The 19487-nt window shown below is 34.7% G+C and overlaps 1 protein-coding gene across 1 annotated transcript; it reads left to right on the top strand.

The window, feature by feature from the left end:
- The first annotated feature begins 81 nt into the window (after positions 1 to 81).
- Positions 82 to 17074, top strand: LOC145762933 (sushi, von Willebrand factor type A, EGF and pentraxin domain-containing protein 1-like). Its single transcript, XM_082574723.1, has 61 exons — positions 82 to 142; positions 233 to 421; positions 823 to 1038; positions 1319 to 1495; positions 1697 to 1882; positions 2130 to 2306; positions 2407 to 2586; positions 2668 to 2847; positions 2930 to 3109; positions 3192 to 3371; positions 3454 to 3633; positions 3716 to 3895; positions 3978 to 4157; positions 4240 to 4419; positions 4502 to 4681; positions 4764 to 4943; positions 5026 to 5205; positions 5288 to 5467; positions 5550 to 5729; positions 5812 to 5991; positions 6074 to 6253; positions 6336 to 6515; positions 6598 to 6777; positions 6860 to 7039; positions 7122 to 7301; positions 7384 to 7563; positions 7646 to 7825; positions 7908 to 8087; positions 8170 to 8349; positions 8432 to 8611; positions 8694 to 8873; positions 8956 to 9135; positions 9218 to 9397; positions 9480 to 9659; positions 9742 to 9921; positions 10004 to 10183; positions 10266 to 10445; positions 10528 to 10707; positions 10790 to 10969; positions 11052 to 11231; positions 11314 to 11493; positions 11576 to 11755; positions 11838 to 12017; positions 12100 to 12279; positions 12362 to 12541; positions 12624 to 12803; positions 12886 to 13065; positions 13148 to 13327; positions 13410 to 13589; positions 13672 to 13851; positions 13934 to 14113; positions 14196 to 14375; positions 14458 to 14637; positions 14720 to 14899; positions 14982 to 15161; positions 15244 to 15423; positions 15506 to 15685; positions 15758 to 15937; positions 16252 to 16434; positions 16531 to 16832; positions 16939 to 17074. The coding sequence occupies exons 1-61, from the start codon at positions 82 to 84 to the stop codon at positions 16954 to 16956; spliced, it is 10869 nt and encodes a 3622-aa protein (XP_082430849.1). The 3' UTR covers positions 16957 to 17074.
- Positions 17075 to 19487: the final 2413 nt, after the last annotated feature.

The following is a 19487-nucleotide window of genomic DNA, read 5'->3' as shown; positions in this document are numbered from 1 at the left end:
ATACTGGAGATTTTATCATATTGTTGTTTTGCTTTATGCCTAGCTTACTTTTGGCCCCTACAGTTGTAAACTTTACCGAAGATGAATTTAAAGGCGTGTATAGCCTTGCTGGCGCTTATAGCATGCGAAACATTTGCTCAGAGTAAGTTAAAATTTAATTTCACAAGACAAATTTTGTTAAGCCTATATAAAAGATGTTTTACTGTTTTTAACTAAACATTTTTTATCTTAGACTGCGTTAACGATGATCTGCATATTGACCATGCTTATCTGTTTTCTTCTACCGTATACCAATCATATACCAATCATAATGAAGCGATTTACGTTGTGTGCCACTTGGATTACGACATAGTCGGAAACAACGATGTACTGTGTTTAAACGGAGTATGGCAACAACCGTTTCCCTCTTGCGTGAATCAAGGTAAGCTTTATACTTCTTATGATCTTGCAGTTTTTTAGCAAGAGTTTTTTTTTGCCTATATATTGTACGTATAAGTAACATAAGTAAATATTGCTTTTATATTTAAATATTTATTTATGTTTATAAAAATTTTTTATAACTGTTTGCTAGATTATTTAAAAATTGTGTTTTACTGTTAAGCAATAAGACAAAAATTAGAAATAAAATCTTTGTTAGATTACTGCAAAAAGATTTATTTTATATAAATTGATTTAAACTTGAACCTAGTTTAGTAATTTTATAAACCATTTTAAGCCATGTATTAATTCCGTAAGCAACTGTGGAAAAATATAATATTTTCCAAATAATATAAACCGAAAAATTGTTTTATATAACTTTATAACAATGCTTGTTTATTTTAGCTCCAACCCCAGACCCGACAGTGTGTCAGCATCCGGGCGAACCAGCTTACGGTTATTCAAAACCTACGACTAACCAGCAATCACAGTTTTACGCCAACGAAAAGCTCTGGTATTTCTGTCAAGCTGGATATAATTTAGATGGATCGAACGACATTTCTTGCTACCTTGATGTGTACGGAACCGCGAGATGGTCGGACGACGTGCCTCATTGTATACGTAAGTTTGGTTTTAAGTGGTTTAGATTTATTGTATTATGTTAAATTATTTTGAAGCTGAACTTAAGCCACTTGTTATGTTGTTTGTGGTAGTTTTAATCTTATTGGGTATACAAGATAAAACCATATATAATATATTTTGTGTTTTGCCTAAATCACGGCACCTCGTGGCCTTTGTTATCGTCGTCTAAATTTTATTTAATAATTTGTTAGTTTACAGCCCAAAAACCCTCTTAAAATTTAAATACCCAATTAAAAAGTGTTCCATTTAAATTATAAAGCGACACAGTGTACCTCACCATATCCACTGCCAGTTTACTTGGAAGCAACGCCCCCAAAAAATGATTACGATGTTAATGACGTCATTTACTTTAATTGTCCGGAATACTACACGTTGGAAGGAAGTTCCTCTACTACCTGTCTTGAAACCGGATTGTTTTTGCATCCCTTTCCGATATGTAAGTTACTTCGTTTCTAAGCAATTTAAATGCATTTTGATATATTTTATGTCCGTGCCATAGATTGTCCTTTATGGTTGAGGTTTATTAAATATTTAACGTTTTAACTTATATCTACAAAATATTTAAACCATTTTTTGTCAATTACTGTTTTTTACGAAATGTTTGTGTCCACAATGTTATTATAATTGTTATATACAGGTAAACCCGTTCTTTGCCGAGTGCCTTCAGATCCTGTCAACGGACAAATAACCGGCCATGAAACCTTTGTAAAAGTGCACGAGGTTATTCACTATCACTGTAACTTCGGTTTTAAGTTAAGCGGTGCTGGTTCGCTTACCTGTCAACCAGACGGATCATTTTTACCATCCCCACCGACTTGCGAACGTAAGTTTAGATATTTGAATATATTTAATTTATTTCAAATACTGAAATATTATAAAAACTCTGTTGTGAAAACTCTGAATATTGTGTATGTCTAAAAAAAACTCTTGTGCGTTCTTTTTGTAAGAGTTTCATATTTATTGACACAGCTAATTTTTTTTAATTCACTTTAACGGTTTACATATATGCCTATGCAGGTTTAGTGCGTTAGTAAAGAACCGATAAAAAACTGCACCTCGTATATTTTTAGGTATCACGTGTCCAAGGCCAGCAGACCCAGTAAACGGAGAAGTAGTGGGAGGAGGGGATACCTACGAATTTGGAGCTGATATTTGGTTTCAATGTGACCCAGGTTTTACCTTAATTGGTATAGAAGGGTTGTTGTGTAAAGAAGATGGTACCTTTGATCCGTCTCCAACATGCGAATGTAAGAGTCGATTATTGACAAATTTATGTAAATTCTTTTCTAAATTAAATCCAAATAAATAAAAGCAGTATCTATTATTAATGTAAAAATACATTTTTAGCTTTGATGTGCACTAAAACATTTGTGTTGCTAAATGGTCAAGTAACTCCAGCAACGGGGCCATATGGAATAGGTAATGTAGTTAGATTTGAATGCGATGATGGGTACTTCTTGGTCGGAGACGGTATGACTGTTTGCCAAAACAATGGAGACTTTAACAGTGATGCGCCCACTTGCGAACGTAAATAATTAACTACTCACTTTATCTCTTAAAATCAAAAAATAATTTTATGTTTTTTGATGCAAATTAAATATTTTTCAGCTGTTATGTGCACTGACGAATTTGACCTTGCTAATGGTCAAGTAACTCCAGCAACGGGGCCATATAGAGTAGGTGACGTAGTTGAATTTGAATGTGATGATGGGTACTTCTTGGTCGGAGACGATATGACTGTTTGCCAAAACAATGGAGACTTTGACAATGATGCACCCACTTGCGAACGTAAATAATTAACTACTCATTTTAACTCTTAGAATCAAAGAATAGTTTTTATATATTTTAATGCAAATTAAATATTTTTCAGCTGTTATGTGCACTGAGGAATTTGACCTTGCTAATGGTCAAGTAACTCCAGCAACGGGGCCATATAGAGTAGGTGACGTAGTTGAATTTGAATGTGATGATGGATACTTCTTGGTCGGAGACGATATGACTGTTTGCCAAAACAATGGAGACTTTAACAATGATGCACCCACTTGCGAACGTAAATAATTAACTACTCATTTTATCTCTTAAAATCAAAAAATAGTTTTTTTGTTTTTTGATGCAATTTCAATATTCTCCAGCTGTTATGTGCACTGAGGAATTTGACCTTGCTAATGGTCAAGTAACTCCAGCAACGGGGCCATATAGAGTAGGTAACGTAGTTGAATTTGAATGTGATGATGGGTACTTCTTGGTCGGAGACGATATGACTGTTTGCCAAAACAATGGAGACTTTAACAATGATGCACCCACTTGCGAACGTAAATAATTAACTACTCATTTTAACTCTTAGAATCAAAGAATAGTTTTTATATATTTTAATGCAAATTAAATATTTTTCAGCTGTTATGTGCACTGAGAAATTTGACCTTGCTAATGGTCAAGTAACTCCAGCAACGGGGCCATATAGAGTAGGTGACGTAGTTCAATTTGAATGTGATGATGAGTACTTCTTGGTCGGAGACGAAATGACTGTTTGCCAAAACAATGGAGACTTTAACAATGATGCACCCACTTGCGAACGTAAATAATTAACTACTCATTTTAACTCTTAGAATCAAAGAATAGTTTTTATGTATTTTAATGCAAATTAAATATTTTTCAGCTGTTATGTGCACTGAGGAATTTGACCTTGCTAATGGTCAAGTAACTCCAGCAACGGGGCCATATAGAGTAGGTGACGTAGTTCAATTTGAATGTGATGATGAGTACTTCTTGGTCGGAGACGAAATGACTGTTTGCCAAAACAATGGAGACTTTAACAATGATGCACCCACTTGCGAACGTAAATAATTAACTACTCATTTTAACTCTTAGAATCAAAGAATAGTTTTTATGTATTTTAATCCAAATTAAATATTTTTCAGCTGTTATGTGCACTGAGGAATTTGACCTTGCTAATGGTCAAGTAACTCCAGCAACGGGGCCATATAGAGTAGGTGACGTAGTTCAATTTGAATGTGATGATGAGTACTTCTTGGTCGGAGACGAAATGACTGTTTGCCAAAACAATGGAGACTTTAACAATGATGCACCCACTTGCGAACGTAAATAATTAACTACTCATTTTAACTCTTAGAATCAAAGAATAGTTTTTATGTATTTTAATGCAAATTAAATATTTTTCAGCTGTTATGTGCACTGAGGAATTTGACCTTGCTAATGGTCAAGTAACTCCAGCAACGGGGCCATATAGAGTAGGTGACGTAGTTGAATTTGAATGTGATGATGGATACTTCTTGGTCGGAGACGATATGACTGTTTGCCAAAACAATGGAGACTTTAACAATGATGCACCCACTTGCGAACGTAAATAATTAACTACTCATTTTATCTCTTAAAATCAAAAAATAGTTTTTTTGTTTTTTGATGCAATTTCAATATTCTCCAGCTGTTATGTGCACTGAGGAATTTGACCTTGCTAATGGTCAAGTAACTCCAGCAACGGGGCCATATAGAGTAGGTGACGTAGTTCAATTTGAATGTGATGATGAGTACTTCTTGGTCGGAGACGAAATGACTGTTTGCCAAAACAATGGAGACTTTAACAATGATGCACCCACTTGCGAACGTAAATAATTAACTACTCATTTTAACTCTTAGAATCAAAGAATAGTTTTTATATATTTTAATGCAAATAAAATATTTTTCAGCTGTTATGTGCACTGAGGAATTTGACCTTGCTAATGGTCAAGTAACTCCAGCAACGGGGCCATATAGAGTAGGTGACGTAGTTGAATTTGAATGTGATGATGGATACTTCTTGGTCGGAGACGATATGACTGTTTGCCAAAACAATGGAGACTTTAACAATGATGCACCCACTTGCGAACGTAAATAATTAACTACTCATTTTATCTCTTAAAATCAAAAAATAGTTTTTTTGTTTTTTGATGCAATTTCAATATTCTCCAGCTGTTATGTGCACTGAGGAATTTGACCTTGCTAATGGTCAAGTAACTCCAGCAACGGGGCCATATAGAGTAGGTAACGTAGTTGAATTTGAATGTGATGATGGGTACTTCTTGGTCGGAGACGATATGACTGTTTGCCAAAACAATGGAGACTTTAACAATGATGCACCCACTTGCGAACGTAAATAATTAACTACTCATTTTAACTCTTAGAATCAAAGAATAGTTTTTATGTATTTTAATGCAAATTAAATATTTTTCAGCTGTTATGTGCACTGAGGAATTTGACCTTGCTAATGGTCAAGTAACTCCAGCAACGGGGCCATATAGAGTAGGTGACGTAGTTCAATTTGAATGTGATGATGAGTACTTCTTGGTCGGAGACGAAATGACTGTTTGCCAAAACAATGGAGACTTTAACAATGATGCACCCACTTGCGAACGTAAATAATTAACTACTCATTTTAACTCTTAGAATCAAAGAATAGTTTTTATGTATTTTAATGCAAATTAAATATTTTTCAGCTGTTATGTGCACTGAGGAATTTGACCTTGCTAATGGTCAAGTAACTCCAGCAACGGGGCCATATAGAGTAGGTGACGTAGTTCAATTTGAATGTGATGATGAGTACTTCTTGGTCGGAGACGAAATGACTGTTTGCCAACACAATGGAGACTTTAACAATGATGCACCCACTTGCGAACGTAAATAATTAACTACTCATTTTAACTCTTAGAATCAAAGAATAGTTTTTATGTATTTTAATCCAAATTAAATATTTTTCAGCTGTTATGTGCACTGAGGAATTTGACCTTGCTAATGGTCAAGTAACTCCAGCAACGGGGCCATATAGAGTAGGTGACGTAGTTCAATTTGAATGTGATGATGAGTACTTCTTGGTCGGAGACGAAATGACTGTTTGCCAAAACAATGGAGACTTTAACAATGATGCACCCACTTGCGAACGTAAATAATTAACTACTCATTTTAACTCTTAGAATCAAAGAATAGTTTTTATGTATTTTAATGCAAATTAAATATTTTTCAGCTGTTATGTGCACTGAGGAATTTGACCTTGCTAATGGTCAAGTAACTCCAGCAACGGGGCCATATAGAGTAGGTGACGTAGTTGAATTTGAATGTGATGATGGATACTTCTTGGTCGGAGACGATATGACTGTTTGCCAAAACAATGGAGACTTTAACAATGATGCACCCACTTGCGAACGTAAATAATTAACTACTCATTTTAACTCTTAGAATCAAAGAATAGTTTTTATGTATTTTAATGCAAATTAAATATTTTTCAGCTGTTATGTGCACTGAGGAATTTGACCTTGCTAATGGTCAAGTAACTCCAGCAACGGGGCCATATAGAGTAGGTGACGTAGTTGAATTTGAATGTGATGATGGATACTTCTTGGTCGGAGACGATATGACTGTTTGCCAAAACAATGGAGACTTTAACAATGATGCACCCACTTGCGAACGTAAATAATTAACTACTCATTTTATCTCTTAAAATCAAAAAATAGTTTTTTTGTTTTTTGATGCAATTTCAATATTCTCCAGCTGTTATGTGCACTGAGGAATTTGACCTTGCTAATGGTCAAGTAACTCCAGCAACGGGGCCATATAGAGTAGGTGACGTAGTTCAATTTGAATGTGATGATGAGTACTTCTTGGTCGGAGACGAAATGACTGTTTGCCAAAACAATGGAGACTTTAACAATGATGCACCCACTTGCGAACGTAAATAATTAACTACTCATTTTAACTCTTAGAATCAAAGAATAGTTTTTATATATTTTAATGCAAATAAAATATTTTTCAGCTGTTATGTGCACTGAGGAATTTGACCTTGCTAATGGTCAAGTAACTCCAGCAACGGGGCCATATAGAGTAGGTGACGTAGTTGAATTTGAATGTGATGATGGATACTTCTTGGTCGGAGACGATATGACTGTTTGCCAAAACAATGGAGACTTTAACAATGATGCACCCACTTGCGAACGTAAATAATTAACTACTCATTTTATCTCTTAAAATCAAAAAATAGTTTTTTTGTTTTTTGATGCAATTTCAATATTCTCCAGCTGTTATGTGCACTGAGGAATTTGACCTTGCTAATGGTCAAGTAACTCCAGCAACGGGGCCATATAGAGTAGGTAACGTAGTTGAATTTGAATGTGATGATGGGTACTTCTTGGTCGGAGACGATATGACTGTTTGCCAAAACAATGGAGACTTTAACAATGATGCACCCACTTGCGAACGTAAATAATTAACTACTCATTTTAACTCTTAGAATCAAAGAATAGTTTTTATGTATTTTAATGCAAATTAAATATTTTTCAGCTGTTATGTGCACTGAGGAATTTGACCTTGCTAATGGTCAAGTAACTCCAGCAACGGGGCCATATAGAGTAGGTGACGTAGTTCAATTTGAATGTGATGATGAGTACTTCTTGGTCGGAGACGAAATGACTGTTTGCCAAAACAATGGAGACTTTAACAATGATGCACCCACTTGCGAACGTAAATAATTAACTACTCATTTTAACTCTTAGAATCAAAGAATAGTTTTTATGTATTTTAATGCAAATTAAATATTTTTCAGCTGTTATGTGCACTGAGGAATTTGACCTTGCTAATGGTCAAGTAACTCCAGCAACGGGGCCATATAGAGTAGGTGACGTAGTTCAATTTGAATGTGATGATGAGTACTTCTTGGTCGGAGACGAAATGACTGTTTGCCAACACAATGGAGACTTTAACAATGATGCACCCACTTGCGAACGTAAATAATTAACTACTCATTTTAACTCTTAGAATCAAAGAATAGTTTTTATGTATTTTAATCCAAATTAAATATTTTTCAGCTGTTATGTGCACTGAGGAATTTGACCTTGCTAATGGTCAAGTAACTCCAGCAACGGGGCCATATAGAGTAGGTGACGTAGTTCAATTTGAATGTGATGATGAGTACTTCTTGGTCGGAGACGAAATGACTGTTTGCCAAAACAATGGAGACTTTAACAATGATGCACCCACTTGCGAACGTAAATAATTAACTACTCATTTTAACTCTTAGAATCAAAGAATAGTTTTTATGTATTTTAATGCAAATTAAATATTTTTCAGCTGTTATGTGCACTGAGGAATTTGACCTTGCTAATGGTCAAGTAACTCCAGCAACGGGGCCATATAGAGTAGGTGACGTAGTTGAATTTGAATGTGATGATGGATACTTCTTGGTCGGAGACGATATGACTGTTTGCCAAAACAATGGAGACTTTAACAATGATGCACCCACTTGCGAACGTAAATAATTAACTACTCATTTTATCTCTTAAAATCAAAAAATAGTTTTTTTGTTTTTTGATGCAATTTCAATATTCTCCAGCTGTTATGTGCACTGAGGAATTTGACCTTGCTAATGGTCAAGTAACTCCAGCAACGGGGCCATATAGAGTAGGTAACGTAGTTGAATTTGAATGTGATGATGGGTACTTCTTGGTCGGAGACGATATGACTGTTTGCCAAAACAATGGAGACTTTAACAATGATGCACCCACTTGCGAACGTAAATAATTAACTACTCATTTTAACTCTTAGAATCAAAGAATAGTGTTTATATATTTTAATGCAAATTAAATATTTTTCAGCTGTTATGTGCACTGAGGAATTTGACCTTGCTAATGGTCAAGTAACTCCAGCAACGGGGCCATATAGAGTAGGTGACGTAGTTCAATTTGAATGTGATGATGAGTACTTCTTAGTCGGAGACGAAATGACTGTTTGCCAAAACAATGGAGACTTTAACAATGATGCACCCACTTGCGAACGTAAATAATTAACTACTCATTTTAACTCTTAGAATCAAAGAATAGTTTTTATGTATTTTAATGCAAATTAAATATTTTTCAGCTGTTATGTGCACTGAGGAATTTGACCTTGCTAATGGTCAAGTAACTCCAGCAACGGGGCCATATAGAGTAGGTGACGTAGTTCAATTTGAATGTGATGATGAGTACTTCTTGGTCGGAGACGAAATGACTGTTTGCCAAAACAATGGAGACTTTAACAATGATGCACCCACTTGCGAACGTAAATAATTAACTACTCATTTTAACTCTTAGAATCAAAGAATAGTTTTTATGTATTTTAATGCAAATTAAATATTTTTCAGCTGTTATGTGCACTGAGGAATTTGACCTTGCTAATGGTCAAGTAACTCCAGCAACGGGGCCATATAGAGTAGGTGACGTAGTTCAATTTGAATGTGATGATGAGTACTTCTTGGTCGGAGACGAAATGACTGTTTGCCAAAACAATGGAGACTTTAACAATGATGCACCCACTTGCGAACGTAAATAATTAACTACTCATTTTAACTCTTAGAATCAAAGAATAGTTTTTATGTATTTTAATGCAAATTAAATATTTTTCAGCTGTTATGTGCACTGAGGAATTTGACCTTGCTAATGGTCAAGTAACTCCAGCAACGGGGCCATATAGAGTAGGTGACGTAGTTCAATTTGAATGTGATGATGAGTACTTCTTGGTCGGAGACGAAATGACTGTTTGCCAAAACAATGGAGACTTTAACAATGATGCACCCACTTGCGAACGTAAATAATTAACTACTCATTTTAACTCTTAGAATCAAAGAATAGTTTTTATGTATTTTAATGCAAATTAAATATTTTTCAGCTGTTATGTGCACTGAGGAATTTGACCTTGCTAATGGTCAAGTAACTCCAGCAACGGGGCCATATAGAGTAGGTGACGTAGTTCAATTTGAATGTGATGATGAGTACTTCTTGGTCGGAGACGAAATGACTGTTTGCCAAAACAATGGAGACTTTAACAATGATGCACCCACTTGCGAACGTAAATAATTAACTACTCATTTTAACTCTTAGAATCAAAGAATAGTTTTTATGTATTTTAATCCAAATTAAATATTTTTCAGCTGTTATGTGCACTGAGGAATTTGACCTTGCTAATGGTCAAGTAACTCCAGCAACGGGGCCATATAGAGTAGGTGACGTAGTTCAATTTGAATGTGATGATGAGTACTTCTTGGTCGGAGACGAAATGACTGTTTGCCAAAACAATGGAGACTTTAACAATGATGCACCCACTTGCGAACGTAAATAATTAACTACTCATTTTAACTCTTAGAATCAAAGAATAGTTTTTATGTATTTTAATCCAAATTAAATATTTTTCAGCTGTTATGTGCACTGAGGAATTTGACCTTGCTAATGGTCAAGTAACTCCAGCAACGGGGCCATATAGAGTAGGTGACGTAGTTCAATTTGAATGTGATGATGAGTACTTCTTGGTCGGAGACGAAATGACTGTTTGCCAAAACAATGGAGACTTTAACAATGATGCACCCACTTGCGAACGTAAATAATTAACTACTCATTTTAACTCTTAGAATCAAAGAATAGTTTTTATGTATTTTAATGCAAATTAAATATTTTTCAGCTGTTATGTGCACTGAGGAATTTGACCTTGCTAATGGTCAAGTAACTCCAGCAACGGGGCCATATAGAGTAGGTGACGTAGTTCAATTTGAATGTGATGATGAGTACTTCTTGGTCGGAGACGAAATGACTGTTTGCCAAAACAATGGAGACTTTAACAATGATGCACCCACTTGCGAACGTAAATAATTAACTACTCATTTTAACTCTTAGAATCAAAGAATAGTTTTTATGTATTTTAATGCAAATTAAATATTTTTCAGCTGTTATGTGCTCTGAGGAATTTGACCTTGCTAATGGTCAAGTAACTCCAGCAACGGGGCCATATAGAGTAGGTGACGTAGTTCAATTTGAATGTGATGATGAGTACTTCTTGGTCGGAGACGAAATGACTGTTTGCCAAAACAATGGAGACTTTAACAATGATGCACCCACTTGCGAACGTAAATAATTAACTACTCATTTTAACTCTTAGAATCAAAGAATAGTTTTTATGTATTTTAATCCAAATTAAATATTTTTCAGCTGTTATGTGCACTGAGGAATTTGACCTTGCTAATGGTCAAGTAACTCCAGCAACGGGGCCATATAGAGTAGGTGACGTAGTTCAATTTGAATGTGATGATGAGTACTTCTTGGTCGGAGACGAAATGACTGTTTGCCAAAACAATGGAGACTTTAACAATGATGCACCCACTTGCGAACGTAAATAATTAACTACTCATTTTAACTCTTAGAATCAAAGAATAGTTTTTATGTATTTTAATCCAAATTAAATATTTTTCAGCTGTTATGTGCACTGAGGAATTTGACCTTGCTAATGGTCAAGTAACTCCAGCAACGGGGCCATATAGAGTAGGTGACGTAGTTCAATTTGAATGTGATGATGAGTACTTCTTGGTCGGAGACGAAATGACTGTTTGCCAAAACAATGGAGACTTTAACAATGATGCACCCACTTGCGAACGTAAATAATTAACTACTCATTTTAACTCTTAGAATCAAAGAATAGTTTTTATGTATTTTAATGCAAATTAAATATTTTTCAGCTGTTATGTGCACTGAGGAATTTGACCTTGCTAATGGTCAAGTAACTCCAGCAACGGGGCCATATAGAGTAGGTGACGTAGTTCAATTTGAATGTGATGATGAGTACTTCTTGGTCGGAGACGAAATGACTGTTTGCCAAAACAATGGAGACTTTAACAATGATGCACCCACTTGCGAACGTAAATAATTAACTACTCATTTTAACTCTTAGAATCAAAGAATAGTTTTTATGTATTTTAATGCAAATTAAATATTTTTCAGCTGTTATGTGCACTGAGGAATTTGACCTTGCTAATGGTCAAGTAACTCCAGCAACGGGGCCATATAGAGTAGGTGACGTAGTTCAATTTGAATGTGATGATGAGTACTTCTTGGTCGGAGACGAAATGACTGTTTGCCAAAACAATGGAGACTTTAACAATGATGCACCCACTTGCGAACGTAAATAATTAACTACTCATTTTAACTCTTAGAATCAAAGAATAGTTTTTATGTATTTTAATGCAAATTAAATATTTTTCAGCTGTTATGTGCACTGAGGAATTTGACCTTGCTAATGGTCAAGTAACTCCAGCAACGGGGCCATATAGAGTAGGTGACGTAGTTCAATTTGAATGTGATGATGAGTACTTCTTGGTCGGAGACGAAATGACTGTTTGCCAAAACAATGGAGACTTTAACAATGATGCACCCACTTGCGAACGTAAATAATTAACTACTCATTTTAACTCTTAGAATCAAAGAATAGTTTTTATGTATTTTAATCCAAATTAAATATTTTTCAGCTGTTATGTGCACTGAGGAATTTGACCTTGCTAATGGTCAAGTAACTCCAGCAACGGGGCCATATAGAGTAGGTGACGTAGTTCAATTTGAATGTGATGATGAGTACTTCTTGGTCGGAGACGAAATGACTGTTTGCCAAAACAATGGAGACTTTAACAATGATGCACCCACTTGCGAACGTAAATAATTAACTACTCAGTTTAACTCTTAGAATCAAAGAATAGTTTTTATGTATTTTAATCCAAATTAAATATTTTTCAGCTGTTATGTGCACTGAGGAATTTGACCTTGCTAATGGTCAAGTAACTCCAGCAACGGGGCCATATAGAGTAGGTGACGTAGTTCAATTTGAATGTGATGATGAGTACTTCTTGGTCGGAGACGAAATGACTGTTTGCCAAAACAATGGAGACTTTAACAATGATGCACCCACTTGCGAACGTAAATAATTAACTACTCATTTTAACTCTTAGAATCAAAGAATAGTTTTTATATATTTTAATGCAAATTAAATATTTTTCAGCTGTTATGTGCACTGAGGAATTTGACCTTGCTAATGGTCAAGTAACTCCAGCAACGGGGCCATATACAGTAGGTGACGTAGTTGAATTTGAATGTGATGATGGATACTTCTTGGTCGGAGACGATATGACTGTTTGCCAAAACAATGGAGACTTTAACAATGATGCACCCACTTGCGAACGTAAATAATTAACTACTCATTTTATCTCTTAAAATCAAAAAATAGTTTTTTTGTTTTTTGATGCAATTTCAATATTCTCCAGCTGTTATGTGCACTGAGGAATTTGACCTTGGTAATGGTCAAGTAACTCCAGCAACGGGGCCATATAGAGTAGGTAACGTAGTTGAATTTGAATGTGATGATGGGTACTTCTTGGTCGGAGACGATATGACTGTTTGCCAAAACAATGGAGACTTTAACAATGATGCACCCACTTGCGAACGTAAATAATTAACTACTCATTTTAACTCTTAGAATCAAAGAATAGTTTTTATGTATTTTAATGCAAATTAAATATTTTTCAGCTGTTATGTGCACTGAGGAATTTGACCTTGCTAATGGTCAAGTAACTCCAGCAACGGGGCCATATAGAGTAGGTGACGTAGTTCAATTTGAATGTGATGATGAGTACTTCTTGGTCGGAGACGAAATGACTGTTTGCCAAAACAATGGAGACTTTAACAATGATGCACCCACTTGCGAACGTAAATAATTAACTACTCATTTTAACTCTTAGAATCAAAGAATAGTTTTTATGTATTTTAATGCAAATTAAATATTTTTCAGCTGTTATGTGCACTGAGGAATTTGACCTTGCTAATGGTCAAGTAACTCCAGCAACGGGGCCATATAGAGTAGGTAACGTAGTTGAATTTGAATGTGATGATGGGTACTTCTTGGTCGGAGACGATATGACTGTTTGCCAAAACAATGGAGACTTTAACAATGATGCACCCACTTGCGAACGTAAATAATTAACTACTCATTTTAACTCTTAGAATCAAAGAATAGTTTTTATATATTTTAATGCAAATTAAATATTTTTCAGCTGTTATGTGCACTGAGGAATTTGACCTTGCTAATGGTCAAGTAACTCCAGCAACGGGGCCATATAGAGTAGGTGACGTAGTTCAATTTGAATGTGATGATGAGTACTTCTTGGTCGGAGACGAAATGACTGTTTGCCAAAACAATGGAGACTTTAACAATGATGCACCCACTTGCGAACGTAAATAATTAACTACTCATTTTAACTCTTAGAATCAAAGAATAGTTTTTATGTATTTTAATGCAAATTAAATATTTTTCAGCTGTTATGTGCACTGAGGAATTTGACCTTGCTAATGGTCAAGTAACTCCAGCAACGGGGCCATATAGAGTAGGTGACGTAGTTCAATTTGAATGTGATGATGAGTACTTCTTGGTCGGAGACGAAATGACTGTTTGCCAAAACAATGGAGACTTTAACAATGATGCACCCACATGCGAACGTAAATAATTAACTACTCATTTTAACTCTTAGAATCAAAGAATAGTTTTTATGTATTTTAATGCAAATTAAATATTTTTCAGCTGTTATGTGCACTGAGAAATTTGACCTTGCTAATGGTCAAGTAACTCCAGCAACGGGGCCATATCGAGTAGGTGACGTAGTTCAATTTGAATGTGATGATGAGTACTTCTTGGTCGGAGACGAAATGACTGTTTGCCAAAACAATGGAGACTTTAACAATGATGCACCCACTTGCGAACGTAAATAATTAACTACTCATTTTAACTCTTAGAATCAAAGAATAGTTTTTATGTATTTTAATGCAAATTAAATATTTTTCAGCTGTTATGTGCACTGAGGAATTTGACCTTGCTAATGGTCAAGTAACTCCAGCAACGGGGCCATATAGAGTAGGTGACGTAGTTCAATTTGAATGTGATGATGAGTACTTCTTGGTCGGAGACGAAATGACTGTTTGCCAAAACAATGGAGACTTTAACAATGATGCACCCACTTGCGAACGTAAATAATTAACTACTCATTTTAACTCTTAGAATCAAAGAATAGTTTTTATGTATTTTAATCCAAATTAAATATTTTTCAGCTGTTATGTGCACTGAGGAATTTGACCTTGCTAATGGTCAAGTAACTCCAGCAACGGGGCCATATAGAGTAGGTGACGTAGTTCAATTTGAATGTGATGATGAGTACTTCTTGGTCGGAGACGAAATGACTGTTTGCCAAAACAATGGAGACTTTAACAATGATGCACCCACTTGCGAACGTAAATAATTAACTACTCATTTTAACTTTTAGAATCAAAGAATAGTTTTTATATATTTTAATGCAAATTAAATATTTTTCAGCTGTTATGTGCACTGAGGAATTTGACCTTGCTAATGGTCAAGTAACTCCAGCAACGGGGCCATATAGAGTAGGTGACGTAGTTCAATTTGAATGTGATGATGAGTACTTCTTGGTCGGAGACGAAATGACTGTTTGCCAAAACAATGGAGACTTTAACAATGATGCACCCACTTGCGAACGTAAATAATTAACTACTCATTTTAACTCTTAGAATCAAAGAATAGTTTTTATATATTTTAATGCAAATTAAATATTTTTCAGCTGTTATGTGCACTGAGGAATTTGACCTTGCTAATGGTCAAGTAACTCCAGCAACGGGGCCATATAGAGTAGGTGACGTAGTTGAATTTGAATGTGATGATGGATACTTCTTGGTCGGAGACGATATGACTGTTTGCCAAAACAATGGAGACTTTAACAATGATGCACCCACTTGCAAACGTAAATACAACAACAATAAATTTAAAAAAAATATCTAAATACATCAAATAATTTGATTTTCCTATTTTATAGCCACGATGTGTGATACACCAAATGATCCTGAAAATGGCGAAGTAGTAGATCCCCAAGAGATGTATGAAGTTGGTGAATCGGTTTGGTTTAGATGTGACTCAGGATTTAAACTTGTTGGTACAGAAAAGTTAACTTGTCAGGACAACGGAGAATTTTCTCCTGCCCCACCAACTTGCAAGAGTAAGTATATCTAATTATCTGGCGATTTAAGACATTAAAAACTTAATTTATTTTCTATATAAAAAAATCACTAATAAAATCTTTTAAATTAAATATATTAACATATTCACTAACTTTAGGCTTAAAATATCTTAAATATTATTATCGAATTTATTTATTTTATCCAATATTTAGGTAAATAATTTACAGATTAAAAGTAGAATAAGCTTTTTTAATACTTTTATAAAAAATACTTTTATCTACAATTTTTATTAATTGTTTTACTGAAATGCAAAAGTGTCTCCTAATCTTTAATCTATTATTATTTAAAATAGAAATTATAGCCTGTAAGCCGGTTGATAAGCCAACATATGGAGTACTTTTTCCTAGACGAGAGTATTATGCAGTTGGTAGTTATATTCGATTTTACTGCTACAGTAGCTACGGAATTGTAGGACCTAATAAAATCACGTGTTTGGAAGGTGGCGAATGGGATGCAGACCCACCAAAATGCTTAAGTAAGTTTGCAAAAATTATTTTATTTTCACTCCTTTTAAAAATTAATAATTTTCAAATGTTAGGTGATTTAAAACGTTTTGCATTTACATTTAAAGGAGCATGTCCACGAATTTCTCCACCAACTTACGGGTATTTTGATCCAAAGCAACGTCGGTACGTTGATGGCAATACTGTAACTGTTAGGTGCAATGAAGGCTATACTATTAAAGGAGATGACGAGTTAAGATGCAGATATGGAAGCTGGTCAGGCTATATTCCTAAATGCGTGAACTCAGATGTTCCAGCGAACACATGTAAAAATGTTTGCAATCAGAAGAAATTTGACCCTAGCCGAGAATGTCAATGCCATTATGATTGCCACTACGAAAACAACTGTTGTGTAGATTACTATTACTACGTAAGCAATACCTTTACATCTAAAAAAAATATTTAAATATAATTATATAATTTTCTTTTTAATTTTATGTTACGTCATTTTATAATTTATCAAATTTTATTTTTAGAGCCAGAAATGTTTTTAAACCTGTTGCAACATAACAGACGACGCCCAGCTTTGAACACGATCTGATTTTGCCATTTTTATCTTGTTTATTATTGCAACATACTTTTAAAACATCATTTTAACTTAAAGAGTTTTTAGTTTAAAGTTGCGACAAATGTTAACTATATAATGTAATAATAAATCATCTGCATAACAACATACGTACAATTATTCAGAAAGATTTTTAAAAAGAAGCGATTAGGTCTTGTTATTAAATTTAAAAATATATTACGATATATATTACGATAAAATCATGGTGGAAACCATAATAAAGTTTACTTTGTAAACTCAATAATACAAGCATAACTTTAATGATTTTTAATACTAGCACAAATATCTTTGACTTATAAATGATAAAATTAACTAGCTACAAAGTTTTATTAATTTGATGGTCAATTAAACTTTTCAAGTTCGTTTGAAGATTTCGTAAGCTTATCTAACCTATAGCTTAGTTACTGCCGGCACAAAAAGTCTAAAGCTAGGGTCTAAATAGATTACTTATTTAATTATGGTTTGAAATCTTACATTTCGAAACATATTGTTATTTTCAGTATTTTTATTATTTTTATTCTTACTAATACGAATTTTGAAATCGAATAATTTTTGATTCTGTGTTTTGTAGCAGTTAAATAGAAGTGAGAAAGCGTATTTTTTGTTTAACGGTGAAATAAGGAATGAATGAAAGATAAGATAAACAGCGGACGTTAAAGTCATAGGAAAAAGGCAAAACAACATGCGTACACACATATACTGCGCTTTGTAGGTCATTTAAAGATTACGCTACACATGTTTTCGTATGAAAACATATTTACAAGTTTGAAAAGTTTGAGGGACATATGTAGTTTAAGTTGCGTGGCGAGACATGTGTTGTGGCATAAACTGACTGTTTTTTTTGCAAATTTGCTTCAAATTTTGTTCGCTGTTTGTTTCGTCCGGGTCATGTGAAATAAAATCCCCTGACACGGTAATTGGGGTGCCGTATACTAGCTCCGCCGACGACACCTTTAAATTTTCTTTACCTAAAAGCACCCACGGTAGTTGATTCGTCCAGTTAGGTCCATTTAACCGCGCCATTAACCAAATCATTAGATTATGGCCTAAAAGGACATGTAACTAAAGGCCAAGTAAAGCGTTTATAGATCTTCAGGCACTAGAGGTAAGTTGCGATCCTCGATCAGACGACATATTTAAAGGAACACCAAATGGCGGTATCCAATTGTATAAAAAACTTTCGCATATGGATCTATCGTTGAACTCTTTATTAAGATTGTTTCTGGCCATCTTGTAAAACGATCGACAATGGTTAGCAAATACGTGTAACTTTCTGATGGGGGAAAAAGTGCCAAGTCAATACGTCTGGACATCTAGATAAGGTAATTTGCACATGCCGTTGAACTTTTGATTTCTGACAAGAAAAACATTGTCTTGCCCATGTGCCAACATTCTTGTTGAGACCCGACCAAACAAATGTTGATGCAATTAACTTGCGGGTAGTTCGGATTAAAGGATGTAATAAGTCGTACAAAGAATGAAATATTTTCTTTCTTTATGAGAAAGAAACAATGGTACGGGGCTTACCAGTTGAGACATCACACAATATCGTTGCGCCCTTGATGCTCTTATTTACATCACCAATTTTCAGATTAGTTTCCGTGCCACGATATGCTTGTAATTCCGATACAAGTTTCTCTGCGACAAACATCTCAAAATCGAGATCAATTACGTTATTTTTAATGCAGGAAATGTTAGTCCGTGACAAACCGCTGCGACGTAATTTTTTTTCACTAATATGCTAAATGTCAGTCGTATATTCGGATATAGTTGACAGGTGTCGTTGTTGGTGATTAAACCAAGAATCAGTGACTTTAGAAAAAGCGAAGTAAGGGGTTTGTGATCTGTATAGATGATAAAAACTCTACCTTGGAGAAAATAACGGAAAGGGCAAACAGCTAAATACATGGCTAGCAGTTCCCGGTCAAATGTACTATATTTCATTTCGGCAGGTCGTAAATATTTACTGAAGAAAGCAAGGGGTGTCCAATTTCCATTAATTGCTTGTTGCAAAACGGCAATAACCGCCTGTTGTGATGCGTCAACCGTTAAGGCTTTTGTGGCATGTGCTTGGGGGGTGATGTAGCATGGCACAATAAGCAAGTGATAATTTTGCCTTGGAAAAAGCGAACTGCGTGTCCTTATTCCAAATTAACTTCTTTGGCTTTTCTGACAAACTTTTATATAAATTAGCGTCATTATTTGGACGGCATCAGGAATAAATCGAAAATAAAAATATATCATTCCGGAAAATTCCTGTAGTCCTGTGACAGTTTTAGGGGTCTCCATTTGCATAATAGCCTTTTCTTTTATATGGTTGAGGAATTATTTCAGATTTGCTAAACGAATGCCCTAAAAAGTTAAGTTCTGATTTGCCAAATTGACATTTATTTATGTTGACGATTAAGCTGTGTAGTGACAGAATTTCAAAAATATTTTTCAAGTGTTGAAAGTGGTTTA

Source organism: Corella eumyota, chromosome 1 (genome assembly GCF_963082875.1).
Source record: "Corella eumyota chromosome 1, kaCorEumy4.1, whole genome shotgun sequence".
In the NCBI taxonomy this organism is placed as follows: Eukaryota; Metazoa; Chordata; class Ascidiacea; order Phlebobranchia; family Corellidae; genus Corella; species Corella eumyota.
The sequence above is the reverse complement of the archived record's forward strand: the minus strand, read 5'-3'. Positions and strand labels throughout refer to the sequence as shown.

Coding starts and splice junctions, on each gene's coding strand:
- LOC145762933 (XM_082574723.1), top strand. CDS start 82: ATGAATTTAAAGGCGTGTATAGCCTTGCTGGCGCTTATAGCATGCGAA. Junction 13,328..13,409: donor TGATGCACCCACTTGCGAAC/GTAAATAATTAA, acceptor AATATTTTTCAG/CTGTTATGTGCACTGAGGAA. Junction 15,938..16,251: donor TGCCCCACCAACTTGCAAGA/GTAAGTATATCT, acceptor TATTTAAAATAG/AAATTATAGCCTGTAAGCCG.